Here is an 18988-nt window from a genome sequence, read left to right on the forward strand (position 1 = left end):
TTGTACGATATGTGAATTTTGCCTCAATAAAAGTTAATTTAAAAAATAAAACAAGGGCCGGCCCTGTGGCTTGGTGGTTGAGTGCGCGCACTCCGCTGCTGGCGGCCCGGGTTCGGATCCCGGGCGCGCACCGACGCGCTGCTTCTCCGGCCATGCTGGGGCTGAGTCCCACATGCAGCGACTGGAAGGCTGTGCAACTGTGGCATGCAACTATCTACTGGGGCTTTGGGGAAAAATAAATAAATAAATAAAATTAAAAATAAATAAATAAATAAATAAAAATAAAAATAAAAAATAAAACAAAATCAGTTTCTAGTGAGGCTTTGTCTTTCTCTGGTTGACTCTTGGACAAATGCTACCCCTTCAGCGAAAGGAAAAAAGAGAAACTACGTACTACTGTTCTATTGGGTGAACCCTTAGAAATGAGGACAGTGGATTTTTAATGATGCAGCTGTTATGTGGAGACCTGTCAAGTACTTTACTCTGAGACCTCTTTTTCCAACTCCCTCCCTCCTTTCTATTTCCAGCTCACTAGCTCATCTATTAGGCAGGAACGCAGGAAATAAAAAGAGATGAACCCAAAACCTGTCATTTAATCCTTTCAAGGAGCTCTAAGAACTACCACTTCACATCCACTAGGATGGCGGTAATCAAAAACAGACGAGAGGGCCGGCCCCGTGGCTTGGTGGTTAAGTGAGCGCGCTCCACTGCTGGCGACCTGGGTTCGGATCCCGGGCTCGCACCGACGCGCTGCTTCTCCAGCCATGCTGAGGCCGCGTCCCACATACAGCAACTAGAAGGATGTGCAGCTATGACACACAACTATCTACTGGGGCTTTGGGGGGAAAAATAAATAAATAAAATCTTTAAAAAAAAAAAAAAAAAAAACAGACGAGAAACTGGAACTCTCACATCCTGCTGGGGAGAATGTAAAAGCCACTTTGGAAACCAGTCTGGCAGTTCCTCAAGGCCTAAATATAGAGTTACTATACGACCCATCAATTCTACTCCAAAAACACACATCCACACAAAAACTTGTACACTAATGTTTACGGCAGCATTATTCATAATAGCCAAATGTGGAAACGACCCAAATGTCCATCAACTAATGAATGGACAAACAAAATTTGCTATATCCATACAATGAAATATTATGGAACCATAAAAAGGAATGAAGTGCTGATAAACGCTACAACATGGATGAATCTTAAAAACATTATGCTAAGTGAAAGAAAGGCCACATGTTGTACAATTCCATTATATAAAATGTCCAGAACAGGCAAATCTATAGAGACAGAAAGTAGAATAGTGGTTGCCAAGGGCTAGGAAGAGAAGGGAATGGGGAGTGACTGCTAATGGCTATGGGTTTTTCTGAGGGGTACTGAAAATGTTCTGAAATTACATAGTGGTGATGGTTGCACAACTCTGTGAATATATTAAAAATTACTGAATCCTACACTTTAAAAGGGTGAAATGTATGGTATGTGAATCATATCTCAATGAAGCTATTTTTTTTTAAAGCCCTAAGAAAAAGCATAATGGAGTTAAAATATAAACTAAAATAAGGTTTTCAGTGAATTTCAGCATTAGTCTTTTATTTATTTTTCCCCCCAAAGCCCCAGTAGATAGTTGTATGTCATAGCTGCACATCCTTCTAGTTGCTGTATGTGGAACTCGGCCTCAGGATGGACAGAGAAGTGGTGCCTCGGTGCATGCCCGGGATCCGAACCCCGGGCCACCAGCATCGGAGCGCGCACACTTAACCACCAAGCCACGGGGCCGGCCCTCAGCATTAGTCTTTGATCTCTAGTACTGCAAAAAATTGAGGGCAAACTAAAATTCGGTCTTCCTTATCACCTCCTAGTCAGGTGGCAGTAAACGATCACTTTCCTAAAAGGTCAAATCCTTCCCCGCCCTTGGCTTCTTAAACTGGCAATTATTAACCACATATTCAATTTCCTCACTTTGACTCTTCCCGTTATGTAGGAAATCCAGTTCCAAATTGGTCATTACAGCTAAAGTATCCACAATTTATTCCTAATAGTTCCTTTCTTTAGCAGAAACCACCCTAACAAGGCTGGAACTAACCAAATTAACAGTCTGTGTACAGGGTTCTCCATTCTTCTTCTTTGCTTTACAGGTTCCCAGGTCAAGAGCTTCACCCATGATTAAGATTTTTTGAGGATGATCAATAGATAAGCAGACCTGTAGAAAAGAGGTGGGGTGGGAGTTAAAAGCAGACAAAGGTATGGCCTTGTAACAGCAAGAATGGATAAAAGAATGGTTGGTGTGAGTTAAGAAGGCTTTATCAGGCTACAGGAATTTGAAGCCAGTGCTCTATAAGACAGTTTTAGAAAGGGGAGGTGTAGAAGACACATTTAGTTCTCTACCCAATATCCATTCTCTCCTACATCTTTGTTAGCAGAATCTTGATTTTATTTGGGCTGGCAAATGCTCAGCCTCAGGTGAGGGACTCTGTTCCCAGTTTTCCCAGCATTCCTTGTAGCTAGTGATGGTCATGTGACTACGTTCTGGCCAATGGCACTGAAGCAGGAGTCAGTACGGAAGGCAGCTGGGAAAGCTTCTGTTTTCCTGATAAAAGTAGATAGAGGAGGCTGGCTCACTTCCCGCCTTGAATGGAGATGTGATGGCTAAAGCTTCAAAGCCATCTTGTGACCAAGAGGAAAAGGCTGAGCGACTCACAGACCCTGACCCTGACATTACCATACTGCCTGTATCTGGATTTTTGTTATGTAAGAAAAACAAATCCCCACTGTTGACTGTTAAAAAGAAACTGCAGTGAAGTTTTTCTGTTTACTTGTAGCCAAACTCTTTCCTAATAGATGAAGATTTGTTTCCAATCTCTGGTGAAAGCAAGGAATGAAATAACTTTGTCTCTCACTCCTCCTGATAATAATTATCTACATTACAGTGAAATTGTCTTGATGGGTCAGGTGGAGAAATTGTCTGTTGCTATTCACACCGTAGCTAGGTTTGCATTTACAAGAGAATCAGTGGGTGGTACCCAAACTCTAATGCTGCTTGAGAAGATGAAAATTAAGCTTGAAAATGGAAATTCACAAGTGGCAGCTATGGTTGCACTAACTAATGGAGCAAAGTTCCCTCAGCTATCAAACCTTGCCTCCTTGGCCACCACAGAAGTTTGTGAAAGAGATCTAAGGAGACCTGAGTGTAAGAGTTCAAAAAACTCCAGGAACCTTGGAACTAATTTGAAAAGATATAATAAAAGAAGTTGATACAAAGCCCTTTAGAGTAGGTGGAAATTCAGAATACTGGTGAGTAAGGAATGAACAAAAAAACAAAAAGCCAGATTAATGAAGATATAATAATATAAAACCATGACTTATTACCTGGAGGTAGACCAATACAAATGTTTTTGACAAAACTTGGCTAAGTTATAAAGACCAAAAAGAAAATCATGGGAACAGATTCTTACCTCCTCCGAACCATCCTTGGGCTTCATAGGGTTAGCATTGAGCAGCCCTATGACGGTACCCTGCTCAGTCTTCCAGAGTTCTTTGTGAACTTCTCCAAACAAGAACAACGACACATACCGGGTCAGGTCACGAAGATCATTCAGTCGCCAGATGCTAAATGTTTTTCCCTGTAACAAATATTTATTTATTTATTTATTTTTGTAAGGAAGATTAGCCCTGAGCTAACATCTGATGACAATCCTCCTCTTTTTGCTTAGGAAGATTGGCTCTGGGCTAACATCCATGCCCATCTTCCTGTACTTTATACGGGACGCCGCCACAGCATGGCTTGACGAGCAGTGCATCAGTGTGTGTCCGGGATCTGAAGCTACAAACCCCAGGCCGCCAAAGCGGAGCGCGCGCACTTCACTGCTACGCCATGGGGCTGGCCCCTATTCTTATTTTTAATAAAATTTGCACAATGGGTTACACCGTCTCCATTTATGGTTCAAGTGTTCCATGGTGAAAAAACACAGAAGTATAATCCATCCTGAATATATAATCATCAGAATGTCTGTTATACTTTCTCTAGGCTTTAGTTTACCCTTCTCATTTTAGAGATGAAAGATGAAAGTGAAGTAAGGCAAGCCATTAGCCAACTTGTTACTAGAGTCTCTAATTCTCAGCTCTAAACCGTCAGTGGGATACCATTGCCTTCCTAATCACACACATACACACACAATCATGCATGCAGACACATGTGCACACACACAATGTCAAAAGGAAAAGAGAAAGCTGTGGCACTACCATTTAATAACTTACTGATATGAATTTAGTATATCTATTATTTATCACTGATTAGTTGTATTATTAATATTAATAAGGAGGTTGCAGCTCTTTCTAAACCTTTGCTTAGCTTAGAAGGAAAAACAAAAGCATCATTTAAAGAAAACTGGTTGTGCTTAATTGTAAAATTTCACAAGTATTATTAAATAGCTGAAGAAATGCAACTCAAAATGCTGATCACTTATAATATGAACAAATTCCACTTTTACAGATTTTTTTAAACAAAATAATTTGAATAATATTGAATCAAGCTATTTCACAGAGGCACCCAGAGTTGGTATGGTTATAGGTGTTGGTGAGCTGTTACCTGGACTCAGTGTTATAATTATTCCTCCATGGATTTATACAAGGCCTTTCTTGGAAGAGTTCAGATAAATTTCACACCTATTATTTCAACATCACTATCACCACTTGTGACCCAATTTAGAACTTAACCGAGTAAAAACCAGACTGTTCACATACACCTGGACAGTAACAGGGCTAGAGCAGGACTCAGAATCTAGAACCCAACTCCTGGTGTCAGGGCTCATAAAAAAATCTAAGACTGGTCAAGATCTAAATTGGAGAGTGAAATCAGTACTAAGCATGATTAATGGTATTTTAGAGCTGGGAGAGACTTCTGATATAATCAAAAGCCAGTTCCTTTATTTTACAGACAAGGAAATGGAGGTCCTTAAAGCAACCTAAGGCCGGGCCGGCCCCGTGGCTTAGCAGTTAAGTGCACGCGCTCCACTGCTGGCGGCCCGGGTTCGGATCCTGGGCGCGCACCGATGCACCACTTCTCCGGCCATGCTGAGGCCGCATCCCACATACAGCAACTAGAAGGATGTGCAGCTATGACATACAACTATCTACTGGGGCTTTGGGGAAAAAAATAAATAAATAAAATTCAAAAAAAAAAAAAAAAGAGCCAGGGTTCACAGATCCTTCCAGATCCTTACTAGATGTAAGAGGTCAGTCGCAGAAGTTCTGAAACTGCTGGCCTGTGCCAGCACAGTATGGTATATTTAATTTGATGGATATTAGGAAAGATCTGACGAGTTTTAAAATCACAGTTGATTGAGGCATAAGGGGAAAACTACTTTGTGGTGTGGCAAGTCAGAAAACTTGGTTTCTACGCCTTGTTCTCCCTTTAACTAGTTATGTGGCCTTAGGTTGCTTTTTTTTTTTTTTTTTGGTGAGGAAGATCAGTCCTGAGCTAACATCCGTGCTAATCCTCCTCTTTTTGCTGAGGAAGACTGGCTCTGCGCTAACATCTATTGCCAATCCTCCTCCTTTTTTTCCCCCCCAAAAGCCCCAGTAGATAGTTGTACATCATAGTTGCACATCCTTCTAGTTGCCGTATGTGGGATGCGTTGGTGCGCGCCCGGGATCCGAACCCGGGGCACAAGCAGTGGAGCGCGCGCACTTAACCACTAAGCCACGGGGCGGCCCAAACCCTGGCTCTTTGATGACCTGCTCCTCTCCTCCACATGAGGGATTATGGTGTCATAGGGGCAATCCCAGGTGCCACCAAAACACTGACAAGTGAAATGCAGTAAGAATGATTTGCGCAATGAAAAGCCCAAGAAGCCTGTACAACCAGATCTTCTCTAGGCAGGGCATTCTTTACATATACCTTCCTCAGATACCAACCCAGTGATGGTGTGGCAACTTGGGAACTTACTAGCTGATATTTCAAAATGAAATACTGATGGGCTCTGGGTAACTAATCAAGAACACGAGCCCCCACTATCAGATGGTGATGAAGCAGCTAAGAAATCAATAAAATGGCTTACACTGTTAGAACTCTGTGGAGTGATTTTCTTCAATATAACCCCAAATGTCACCCAGTCTATTTCTTCCAGCTTCTCACTTGACATCTTTTCCTTGAGCTGAGACAATCTGATCAGCTTTCGGCCAATCATTTTCTTGTTCATTTCTGTGGAGGACACTCGAGGCCGCCTGGGTCAAGAAAACAGCAATTAGTAGATTATTCTAATAAGAGATTATCTGGCACTTAGGCTGGTTAGAAGGGGTGTTACAGGCAGAAATCTACAGAGTACCTGTTCTCCAGGAGGCTTAGTTATGTAGTACAGACAAAGCACACATTTTTACAGCAGATAAAAAAAATAAGATGATTTTTAAAGTGCTTCCTTGGATATAAAACTGGAGCTTATATAGAAAACAAGAAAGATCACACACTGTTTTAAAAATTTCTTATAAATTATAGTAATGCTATAATATTCTCCTAAAAATAATTTGACTTTAATATAAAATCATGAATTGATGCTAATAAATAAAATATTTAAATTTCATCAATTCTGCAAGAGTTTCACAGGTTCTAGTATTTCTAATTGGATTTTTTCAAGCCAGCATTTTCATATAATAATAAATAATAAGGCTTTGAATCTAGCTTCAATTAATATATTCTTGTTCCTAATGACTGACCAAAAACTCATGAATTTGCAAATTGTTTTTCTCTAGTAGAATATTAATATCTGTCCTGTGTTATGTTAGATCGTGTTATGTATTCAAGAACAAGAGAAAACTGAAAAAAAACATGCCTTTTCACTATTTTAGAACTCTTTTGGAATAGAAAGTCCTAGAGCTGACTCTGAACAATAAAGAATATTCAGGAGAAAAACAGTGATGTAGATGGAGAAATCCTTTTCTTTGCCTCATTTCCGTGAGTTAATAAGTTACTATCAGATTACTATCCTTTGGAGTATTTTTAGGGCCTGAAGTCCAGGTATAACAATTATAAAGAGACAGACAGTTCTCCAATCCCCTAAATTGGTAGGCCCCTCTGAAGACTTGGTTGAGTAGTTTCCACTTCGTCTACCTCCACTCGATTCACAGGTGCAGTACAGTCACACCAGCGACACCCTTCATTATCCACAGGGAGTTTCAAGAGGAACTGGCTGGAGCAGTATCACCTCAGAAGGGGCATGTTTACCTGGAAAAAGAACTCTGCAGCCTCCTCAGTGAGAAGCACAGCTTTTACTGTACTCCATCCCTCAGACTCTGTCTCCCACGTAATTAAGACACTGAGTAGTTTTTTCAATTTCAGAGAGTACTGAGCCTCACAATACACTTCTACTGCATGTTGGCAGCTACTTGTTCTCCCTCTGCTTAATAATATACAGTTTAAGAGCTCAGCAGGTTTAGTGTAGACTGACAAGGTTTAGGTGTTCTAGAAGGGTTGCACATGGCTACTCAGATGGACTGTACTAAAAGCAATCTGGTCTCAGAGTAAGGATTACTGCTCGGCCCTGGGCTTCAAGAGAAATAATAATGTAATAATGGAGGTGCAATGGAGTAGGGGTACAGAGCATAGAAGATTTGAAAGTCCAGGCTTTTCACTGAACTGATCCTGGCATTTATTCTTATTTTAACTGAGTATCTTAATTTCTCCACATAACAGAAACAAAGAATATAAATTTTCCTTAAAAGTTATGAGGAAGAAAAAGAGCACAGCTATTTTTCTCAACATCCATTACAAGACGCTATTATCTTGGTTAAACTATATATACCTTCGTGTATTTAAAAATAGTCTCAGGGCCAGCCCAGTGGCGTAGTGGGTAAGTTTGGCACACTCTGCTTTGGCGGCCCGGAGTTCTCGGGTTTGGATCTCAGGCACAGACCTACAGCACTCATCAAGCCATGCTGTGGCGGCGTCCCACATACAAAATAGAGGAAGACTGGCACAGATGTTAGCTCAGGGCCAGTCTTCCTCAAGCAAAAAGAGGAGGATTGGCAACAGATGTTAGCTCAGAGCCAATCTTCCTTACCAAAAAAAAAAAAATCTCTATCACTGTTTCTGTTAGTTTCTGATTAGATATACTATTATTTGTCCATTTCCTTTTTACAGATACATTATCTTTTATTCATTATATAAACAAGAAAAAGTCTTCCTTAAACATTTCCTATGCAAGTGTACTGAGTCAAACCCAGTGCTAATAGCTAGTCTTACTGCCAACTTCTGTCACGTTCAAGAGCTGTTGGTGTTATGTGGATCTGCTGTACAAACACACTATTTCTAAAAGGCTCAGTTCTCAGGAAGGAGGAAGAGGCATCCAGTGGGGCATATGAGCACAGTGAGAAGGCTGTTACAGTTACTGACCTGAGCCTCAGGCCGGAGAAGGCTTCCACGGAGACCGTCTGAGCCGTTTCCCCAGAACTCCTGGGAGGGCCTGCACTCTGATCTCTAGTCATCCCACTAGGCTTGTTCCCAGGAGTTGTTCGGAGTGGTTGGGAGGGTGCACTTGTCATCTTCGAATATGAGCTTTTGGGCTCTAGAAAATTAACAAAGAAATTAAGTGAAAAGAAAACCACACAAACTATAAAATTTGTTCTCACAGAATTGTTTCTTTTTTAATCAACACATGCAATAACCAAATCTTGAGAGAACAAAGGAAGCCCATAAGACCATTTTTGTACTACCCTCAATATCTCTGCAGTGCAGTCCACAAGAACTTTCTACAATGATGGAAATGTTTTACACCAATACTGTCCAATATGGTAGCCATTAGCCACATGTGGCTGTTGATCATTTAAATTCACTTGTGTTTCTAAGGAAACAGCCACCTAATTTAATCAAATTTAAATTTAAATAGCTGCCTGTGGCTAGTGGCTGCTGTAGACAGTGCAGCTCTAAAACACCGTTCCTCTGTGCGATGACATTTATTGAGTATTTACCATACACGAAGCACTGTGGTAGATCCCATAAAGGAGTAAGAGCCCCTTCGGGAATCAATAATTAGTGGAGATTTGTGTACAGATCAAATTCTACCTGAAGAAAATCCAAAGTTAGCTCCCTTTCTTTTCTTGTTTCATCTCATTTCATTCCATTTCATTTTATTTGTGGGGTGGGTGGAATTAGGTAGGGGATTCTACTGACTGTTGCTTGCATTAAATATACCTGATGTGGTTATTTTTCATATTTTAGAAGCATTTGATAATGTTCCTGAAGGTCAGAAAGCTTGGGTATTTTCCTTAATAAAATATCACTCTCTCTTAAATAAGAGTACATTGTTTACTCTCAAAGGGACTTTGGATCATCGCTCTCCAGCTAGGGGCCAGAGCAACCCTAGAACTTTAGAATCTCTAGAAACCACGCCCGTGCCCCACTCTCTCAAAACCAACTTTGGACACTGCCTAACGAAATACTTCTAATGCCAAAGGCCCTAAGGGAATGGATACTATTCATAAATGAACACACTGAATATAGGATTTGTTGTCAAATAAATATGAGCACTCAAGGGGCCGCAGCTGTTCTTTACTATTGTGTCATATGCCAGTGCTATTCAAAAGGGCCTGTTTGAACACAAGTAGTCGATAAAATGCTGCCTACTCTAAGCTAGGTTATCTCCAGATCATTCTGTCTTAGATCCTCCAAAGAATAATCCCCTTGGGCAAACTGAGGCAAAACCAACACAAACGGCTTATAAATCTTTTTCATTTTATTTTGTGTATATGTATGTGTGTGCTGAAAGACTTTTATTTGAGTACCATTCTATACTCTGGTAAAGAAACCTTTTCTCAAGAATAGACCCTCTGGTTTAATACAACCTGGCTTAAAAGACAACTTGATCACTTTATAAGGGCATCTGTGCCTTGACCACACAAGCCTGAAGATTAAATCTCTAGATTACCAGCATGAGAATTCAATCCAGCAGTTATACTTACTACATGTCAAGTCAACTGCAGGACCACAGAGCCAAAAAAATATTCAACACATCAAGTATTTAGTAAATACCTCCTCTCCCTAAGGATTTTCTAAGCACTTTAAGATGTAGAGAAAAAGTACAAAATACAGCCTATGGCTCCCACTCCCAAGAAACTTACTTTTCTCAAAGGGCAGATAAAACAGACCAAAGCGTGTGCGTGCACGCACACACAGACACACACACACACACACAACGGTGCCAAAATGTATTTTAAACAGAGCCAGAACAAGTGAGAAGCCAGTGAGCCCTCGAGTACCACACCTGCAGATGAAACCTTTGGTGTCCGAGCCACCCGCTTGGTTTTTGGTGGAGCAGGGATATCAAGCTCTTCAGAAAAGCACGTGGACTCCTGAATTCTCTGAATCTTCTTCTCCTTAAGAGGGGGACGTGGAGACTTATCTAATCGATTAAAAGTAAAAGAAATTAGCAAAGGAAATTTAGAAAGGGCTTCAAAAGCTGTTTTGGCAGGACTTGGATACAGAAGTAATGTTGTAATTTCTTAATAACAGAAACGCATACTATTCCTAGAATTATAGTCTTATTACCAGGTGATTTATGCAGAACAGCTGGACTTGCAGGCTGTTTAAGGGTCGCTACTCTTAGCTGTTCTTCTAAGGACTTCATCTGCTCTTGCAACTTCGTTAATTCATCTAGGAAAGAAAAATATCCTGATTTAGGAACCAGACCAGAGGGAATATTATACACAAAGAAAGTGCTGCAATTATTTTTGGTGTCCACCCATCACCCCTAAAACCTGGAGACCCACCATATAACCCCACACCAAGAACTCATGATTAACTTTTGCATTTCAAAGAGGTCCCCTGAGAGAAACAGACTATATTTCCAGTAATCAAACCTCTAATACCTAAGCTAGTTATGAATTTGTACTACTAAGGGATATCAAAGATACATACCCTCAGTTAACAAGTTTTTAGGAGTCAAGAAATGATTATATTTATTTCATAAATTGAGTATCACAATTAATACAATAAATGCTGGCTCCTGTATTAGAAGAAACAGCCAACCACTGAATTTTATTGCAATTTAAAAATATATATGAGAAGATGCCAGGAATAAGACAGGGGCACTCCTCCAAGTTTCTGTTCAGGAATGGTCTCCTGCTCAAACAGAATGCGTAGCAGCTCTGTAGTCTCGTCCCTGGCTCCATATGCATATAAATCCCAAAGTAATATTTTTCTGTAATAAGCATGAAAAGTGTTAGAGCCATTCTGTGAAGGGTCAATTATAGCTGGCTGACACTGATATAAGGAGGCCTTTGATGCTGAAATGCTGGTCTTAAATGTTTGATCTACTAACTCATACAATTTTTTTTGCAAAGTCATTTATCTCCACCTTCAAAGCAGCAGCTATTTTGATGAAAACTGTTAGATTGGTAGTCTTCATCTAGTCTATCAAAAAGAAATTAGAGAAAGCACGTAGTTAGGCACCTTGCAACTCTTGATTGGTTTTCCCTCGACTGAGAGCAGGAGTAGGGAGGACTCTGTTTTTAGTTGATTGCAATGTAGGAACTTCTTCTTCATCTGTTAAGTCCCCCATATCTCCAAAGAGAGTGGCCAAATTTTCCTTTTGGTCTTCAGTCGTCTCCACTTCTCCATCAACAGCCTCCTCTGTGTAAGATTCCCCATCACCATCAGCATCAAAGAGCTCATCAAATTCATCAGGTTTGCCATCTTCCCGAGTCAAGGGGTGACTCTCTTCTGAATTACAATCCAAGGCTGACTCATTCTCCTCCAGCAGCGCGGTCAGCAGAGACAAATCATCCTCCTCCCCTAGGAGAAAAAGAAGAAAAAGGATAAAAAGTAAGCCAACCTAAGAGAAACCGCTGATGACAAGCATAGTTAATTAAAATAGTCAACATTAATAAGGCAGTTAAAATGACTCTGCAGATTCACCATTTTGCTTGGTATAATGGTTCTTGTCTCTCCTTCCCTCTTCCCAAGTGCACTGGGAAGGCACTGGGCTAAGGAAGAAGGGGTTGATACCTGCTTAGTGCCTACAGTGGGCCAGACACTGGGCTAGATCTTTACTTGTGTTACCTGAGCTAACGAGACAACTTCCTGCATACCAACCCTCAAGAAATTCAACCACAAGGGAATAATCGAAAACCACACTAAACATACATTTAGGTCCTGGATGTATATATTCCTCTACTTTTTAATTGTTTGAGAAAATTTTTTAAAAATATAGAAAGGTACAAAGAATTATATAAAAAAGTATTCATCTCTCGTCAGCCAGAATTACCCATCGCTAACCTTTTGTCATGTTTGCTTTTGGCCTTTACGTCAAATAGTTTCCAAAAGGTTTTTAAAAAAGGTTTAAAAAGTTTATCACGCCAAATCTTATTCCAACTCCTTACTACTGCCTCCAGACCCCACTGCAATCACTATAATAATTTTGGTTTATCCTTCCAGTCCATTTTTCATACTTTTTACATAAATACATAGGTATTCACAATCAACACACTGCACGTCACACTACATGTATTACTCTGCAATCTGTTTTCACTTGACATTGCATATACGATTAAGCTAAATCAAAACATATAGTTCTAGTTTACTTCTTTCAATTGCTGTATAGCATTCCACAGTAAGATTGTATCACATTTTATTAATCCATTTTCCAGTAAAGGACATATGGGCTATTTCCAATTTTTTCCCACTACAAACTATGCTGTAATCATGTGTACATCTTCTTGTACATGTATGAGAGCTTCTTGGGAATACATATCAGAAGTGGAATTGAGGGATTGTTGGGTATGCACATTTTCCAATTTTACTAGATACTGCCAAATTATTCTCCAAATGGTTGTACTCTCACTAGCATTTTACGCAAGCTTCATTTCTCCCAACCACCTTACCAATATCTGATATGTCACCTAAGACTTCATGCCAATCTGATGGATGATTTAAAAAGGCAGCTCAGGGCCGGCCCGGTGGCTTGGTGGTTAAGTGAGCGCGCTCCACTGCTGGCGACCCGGGTTCGGATCCCGGGCGCGCACTGACGCGCTGCTTCTCCGGCCATGCTGAGGCCGCGTCCCACATACAGCAACTAGAAGGATGTGCAGCTATGACACACAACTATCTACTGGGGCTTTGGGGGGAAAAAATAAATAAATAAAATCTTTAAAAAAATAAAAATAAAAAAAATAAAAAAATAAAAAGGCAGCTCATTGTTCTGATTTGCACGTCCAGGATTACTAGTGAGGTGAAGAACTGCTTATGTCTATTGGCCAGTTGGATTTCTTCTCTCTTAGTTTGTTTATTTTCTGTGCTCGTTTTTTTTTTTTTTTTTCCCCTCTATTGGGGCATTATTCCTTTATAAAATTAGAGACATTTAAAGCAAAGACATTAAGGATATTGCATGCACCACCACCCCCTCATTTGAAAGACAGGGGCTGAAGTCCAGAGAGGGTAGGGGCCTGTTCAGGGCCACCTGGTGAAACAGGTGAGCGCAGGAGCCTGGTTTAGGATGGAGATCTCCAGACCAGCAAATCAATATCCTTCCCACCACTCTACAATCCCTGACCATAAGTAAAAGAGCCAATAGCCAAACTCAAGGCCTAGAATCTGATGAAAGGGTCTAAAGCTTAAGGTCAGAGTTTGCATAATGACTAGTTTGACTTGCTTAGTCCACAAAGACCCAAGAGTGCAGGATGCAGCAAGAGAGAAGAGGCAGCCTGGCTCCCTGTGCTCCGGTGAGACTGTCATAACCCCACAAGGGAGCCAAAAGGCCCTGCTCTGCCTCTCACTTCCAGCTGCTGTAGAGAGCACACCCCAAGAAGAGGTGTTGGCCCACACCATTGGGAGGCCCAGGTGAAAAATGCTGCCTAGTGCTCCATACTCCTGGCCTTGAACCCACCTTCTTTCCTGAGAGCACCTGGGCTACTCTTGTGATGCCTCCCATCCCAGGTTACCTCAGTCACCACCAAAAATCATCTGTCTTCTCCATGGTATGCTGACGTCATCTTCCCACGTCCTTGCTCCCAAAGCCCTGGGATCTTCTCTCTGAAACCCAGAATCTACTGCCAGCAAGTTTCCCTATTTCCTCAGCAGCTCTTACAACAGAAATCTGGCTGCCCCTGCGACCCCCTTAAGTGGACGTTGTCTAATCGTCCACACCTCAGGCTGAAAAGGGTAGAATAGTGTCCGGTACACGATAAACATCTGGTGATCAACTCCAGGGCCCTGATGTCTTCTCTGCTCCCTGTCACTTTGGAACCATTTACCTCTCTTTAAGACACAGTTCATGACATCAGATTTCTTTCATCAAGAAGCCCTCCTGGTCACTGTCATCTGCTGTTTCCCTTTGGACACCTCCCTGTCCCCTTCCATCTCTACTGCTGCTATCACCATCCTCAGTCACTTCAACACCCAGAAGGATGACCCAGCCAACATCTTGGTCTCTCGGTCTCTTGACCTCCTCACCTTCAACGGTCTTGACCTCCCCCATCTTAGCTACTGACTCTCAAGGTCATTCCTTGTCACCACGGCAAAGGCACAACTTACCTCTGAGATCTTCGCCACCTCCTATCCTTTCAGCCCACTCACTCAAGTACTCCCACCAAGCAATCCTACCACTTCAGTAAAATGTCCAACCATCGATCCTCCTGCAACATTTTTACCATCCTTCATCCCCCATCCCTCATGTCCTCACTTTGGCTCCATGTTCCATCATTATAATCACTACCTTCTAACAACTCTTAACTCCCCTGCTTCTCTCATGCCCTCATGTTACCTGACAAAATCTTAACCCTAATTCAACCCAACAGGCCACCACCTCCATGCCTGCACCCCAACTGGTGAACTTTACTGGAGAAAAGCCACCATACAGACTGGTTTAGCTTTAAATGTGTACCCAACAATAAGAAATAGGCATTCAGTATTGCTTAAAAATCCCCACACTTCCCAAATACATTTGCTTTCCTCTTCTCTAACTACTTCACACTGTCTCTCCTCAAACCTCTGATGCCCTGTCCTCCCTCTTTTCCCTTAGCTGATGATCTTATCCCATGTTTTATAGAAAAAAAAAAATAGAAGCAATCAGACTTCCTCATCTTTCACTACCAAATCTGAACATCCGTTCTCTACTTTCCTCCTATGACGATGGATGAAGTGTCTAGTCCCACTTATGGCCAATCCATTTTATACACCGGATCCCACTCCTCTTAGCTCCTCAAGGACTTCAGCCTACAATCACCAGCTGTCTCTCCCCCACATCACCCACTCTTCCCTGCCTTCTGGAGCATTCCACTCAGCATACAAATTCATTCCAGTGTCTCCCAACTTACCAACTATCTGATATTTTCCTACCTATTTGTTTGTTATTATCTTGGTCTCTCTACCAGAATGTAAGCAGGAATGTTGTTCAACAGTGTATCCTTATCACAAGTAAATATTTTGATTTCATCTATATTGGACCAAATTGTGAAGCCATGCCAACAAAATGAGATTTTATTAGATACAATGATTTCTTAGAGAACACATACCCAATCTCTACTTATTTCCATGACCATCTCATAGCAAATAGGTATACTTTATATTAAAGCACTGCCCTGTAGGTAATTTAGTGATTTTAGGAAACAGGAAATTATCATTACACCAAAAATGCAATGAATTTCACATATTATCACAGCATGATGAATTTCAACAACATCTGGTTCTAATTTTTTTTAAAGGGCAAAATGTAATAGACTTGAATTTTGAAAAAATAATTCAGTTTCAGACAATGAGCTCAATTATACACCAAAAAAATAATGCATTTTATTTGCTAGGGTCTCTTCACAGCCATCACAATCATTTCTGTGCTGCTCTCAGGCTAAGCTCTGCTAATTAGAGCAACATCTCTTTACTGGTAAATATTTCGCGCTTATCTCTGCAAAATGAACAAAATTAGAAAGGACTGTATTTCCCACCCCCCCAAAGCCCCAGTAGATAGTTGTGTGTCATAGCTGCACCCTTCTAGTTGCTGTATGTGGGACGCGGCCTCAGCATGGCTGGAGAAGCAGCGCATCGGTGCGCGCCCGGGATCCGAACCCAGGCCGTCAGCAGCGGAGCGTGCGCACTTAACCACTAAGCCACAGGGCTGGCCCAGGACTGTAATAATTTAAGTCAGAGCCAAACTAAAACCACTTCGACAGATTTCAATACTAAATGTGAACTCTGAGGTCAGACTGCCTGGGTTCAAATCCCTGCTCTGACAGTTTCACCTGTGACAAGCTACTAAACATCTATTTTCCTGTCTACAAAATACGGTTACTATGAAGATTAAATCACTTAAAATAGATAAGGATCTAAGAGCAGGGTTTTGCACATTTTAAGTATATGCCAACTATCATTATTACGCAAGATAATTACTGCTGCCAGAAGGAGACATCCCACCTGATTAAAACAAATAACATTCAGTGACTGAAGCAAGATCTCTTGTGAACCACTCAGACAATACTTGAGGGTGGGGTAGCTATTTTCACTACTTTGCAAGTAGAATAAATAACAAGTCCAGGGACAAAAAGGTGGTTTTCCATGATACAAAGAGAAATGAGAAAACTGCCAGGACTTACCATCCATTGCTGTCAAGAGAGCAGTGATGATGGAGAACGTGGAAGGAGGACCAGGTGCACAGGAGACGGCAGTAAGGCAGAATCTTGGCTGTGTGAAATCTACATTAGAAAAGTCACCCTCGATTCTTCTTTCTCTCTCACATGGCATATCCAACAAAATCCCGAATCTTACAAATCTCAGGAGATCTAACCTCAGAATTCATCCAGAATCTGACCATTTCTCACCCCCACTGCCAACACCATCTCCCTCCTAGTACAGAAGCAGTCCCATTTTTCTTGTCTTCAAACTATGGTTAGAGACACTTGGTTGAGGTACAAAGATACTAGATTATATGGATGAGACAAATTGGGAACAGGTATTATTGAGGCTGGTCTAAATATTTGGGCTAACAACCCATTTTATTTATTGTAACACATTTGATGTCTACAATATCCCTAGCAGCCTAGTGCGCGGTTCTACTTAGCTGCAGCCTTAGCCGCATCAGGATTATTCAATACTAGTTAGCAAAGCTCAGAGGCAGCTTTGCTGGCATAGCTAATTAGGATAAATTCATATTATTCCGCGCACTTTCCTTTTTTCATTTAAAATGATTTTTTAAAATTGTCAGAAGGTGTAAGTTTTTCCAGGCTATTATTTAACATATATGTGCTCTATAATATATGTGACCTTGATAAGTCCAATGTCAAGGTATTAATTATGGTACTTTCTTTTTATTTATTCGACAAACATTTCCATGGACCCATCATGTGCCCCACACTGTGTTGTCTACTGGGAAATTGGATTGTAAACTTCTACTGGATTGTAAGCTTCTTTAGCATTAGGAGCAAACTGTCTTGTTCATTTCTATAACCAACCACCCTTTCCCCCCCTAATAAACCCATGCACTCTTCCTCACCCTCACACCTAGGACCATCCAATAAGTGCTATGGGTTCTAGTTCCAAAATATTGCTCAAACCTTCCACTTCCCTAACTTCACTACCAAAAGCCTAGTCCAAGCCACCATCAATCTTCTGACTGGACTATACTGTATTAGCTTCCTGTATTGGTCTCTCTGTCTCTTCGTAATCTAGCTTCCCTATGACAGCCACAACAGTCTTTTCTTTCCTTAGTAATCTTTTAGGAACATAAATCAGACCGTGGCATTCCCTTAATCAAAATTCTTTAATGATTTTCCATCGCCCTTAAAACAAAATTTATAAAGCCTACGAGGCAATGGCTACTCCCCCTTGCCTGCTTCCACTTCCTCATCTTTTCTAGGCGTCCACTCCGCCCAACTCTACCCTCCCCACAAAGGATGCTCCAGCCAGACTAGCCTGCTTTCAACTTCTTGAACACCCCAAGTGCTATCAGGCCTCAGGTTCTTTGTCTGGGAAGCTCTCCCCTGCTCCTTCTCATCCTTCAGTCTCCGCTTAACTATCAGTTTTTTTGAGCCTTCCAGTCCACCCTGCCTGGCTAGACCCCGTTGATCCTCTCCACTTCACCCTTTTCCTGACTAAACTGCCCCTTCCACTATCGTGTACTTGTCTGTTAACTGTCACCCTCTTTAGATTGTAAGCTTCAAGTGGGCAGAAGTAATGTGTGTTTGGAACACTGCACATGGCACGTATTCGAAAACTATTAGCAAATCATGAATTTTAAAAAAAAATACGAATGAATGAGTAAAAGAAGTGCAAACAGCATGCACTAGGCAAGCGTTTTAAAAGGTTGTTTTTAAACAGAAAAACCTGATCCCTTACATATAGAAGACAGCCCGACGCCTGGCGCCTCCCCGATGCATTTCAGAAGTGCCACGCAGCCCCCAGCCCCGCACCGTCCGGTCACCCGCACCCAGCGCCCCCCCGGCCGGCCGTTCGCCCGAGGCCGCCCCCGCCGCAGCCCGATTCCGGTCTCGCCCACCTCAGCGCCCCCGTCCTCGGAGCTCTCTAAACTCGCCGGCAGACACGCGTGGCAGCCCCTCTCCCCCCGCGACCCGAAGGCCACCCCACACCCAGGCCCCACTTCTTACCTGACTCCGCGCCAACTCTCCTCTCCAGCCAGACCCGCCAAAATTCCAACTTGACCCATCCCCGCGTCTGACGTCAGACGTGGGGCCGGCGCTGATTGGCTACGTTAGAGCTCTCGGAGTGGAAGACCTACTAGTGAGCGCGACGCGCGCTCCTTGCGTAGAGCAAGCTGATTGGCTCCCGTGACCGGCGCCCTCTTTCTTGGGGGCAAGGGAACTTCCGGTCGTTGCTGCCGCGGGCTCCTTTAGATAAGAGTATTCCGGAGCCCCCGGCCAGCGCCGGGAAGACTTCCTGTGTGACATTTTCACAGGAGGTCCGAACTCAGTTCCTGACACTTTCCGGGACGGAGTGTGTCATCCGATCCTTGCGAGCCTCCTGTTCTCTTTCAGTGAGGTGGACGGTAACGCTGGAC

The 18988-nt window shown here is 42.1% G+C and overlaps 1 protein-coding gene across 1 annotated transcript in view; it reads right to left on the bottom strand.

Moving 5' to 3' along the window:
* MCM10 (minichromosome maintenance 10 replication initiation factor) overlaps nucleotides 1–18634 on the bottom strand; it is a 39559-nt gene extending 20925 nt beyond the window's left edge. The window contains exons 1-9 of the mRNA XM_004425361.3: nucleotides 18579–18634; nucleotides 16572–16670; nucleotides 11443–11784; nucleotides 10540–10644; nucleotides 10256–10393; nucleotides 8389–8560; nucleotides 6062–6227; nucleotides 3458–3625; nucleotides 2089–2205 (exon numbers count right to left, since the gene is read on the bottom strand). Coding sequence (XP_004425418.1) covers nucleotides 2089–2205; nucleotides 3458–3625; nucleotides 6062–6227; nucleotides 8389–8560; nucleotides 10256–10393; nucleotides 10540–10644; nucleotides 11443–11784; nucleotides 16572–16578 — 1215 coding nt within the window. The 5' untranslated portion in view covers nucleotides 16579–16670; nucleotides 18579–18634. The remainder of the gene's footprint in view (nucleotides 1–2088; nucleotides 2206–3457; nucleotides 3626–6061; nucleotides 6228–8388; nucleotides 8561–10255; nucleotides 10394–10539; nucleotides 10645–11442; nucleotides 11785–16571; nucleotides 16671–18578) is intronic.
* Nucleotides 18635–18988: the final 354 nt, after the last annotated feature.

The sequence above is a fragment of the Ceratotherium simum genome, chromosome 32 (assembly GCF_057802395.1).
Source record: "Ceratotherium simum simum isolate JZ-2026a chromosome 32, ASM5780239v1, whole genome shotgun sequence".
NCBI lineage: Eukaryota > Metazoa > Chordata > Mammalia > Perissodactyla > Rhinocerotidae > Ceratotherium > Ceratotherium simum.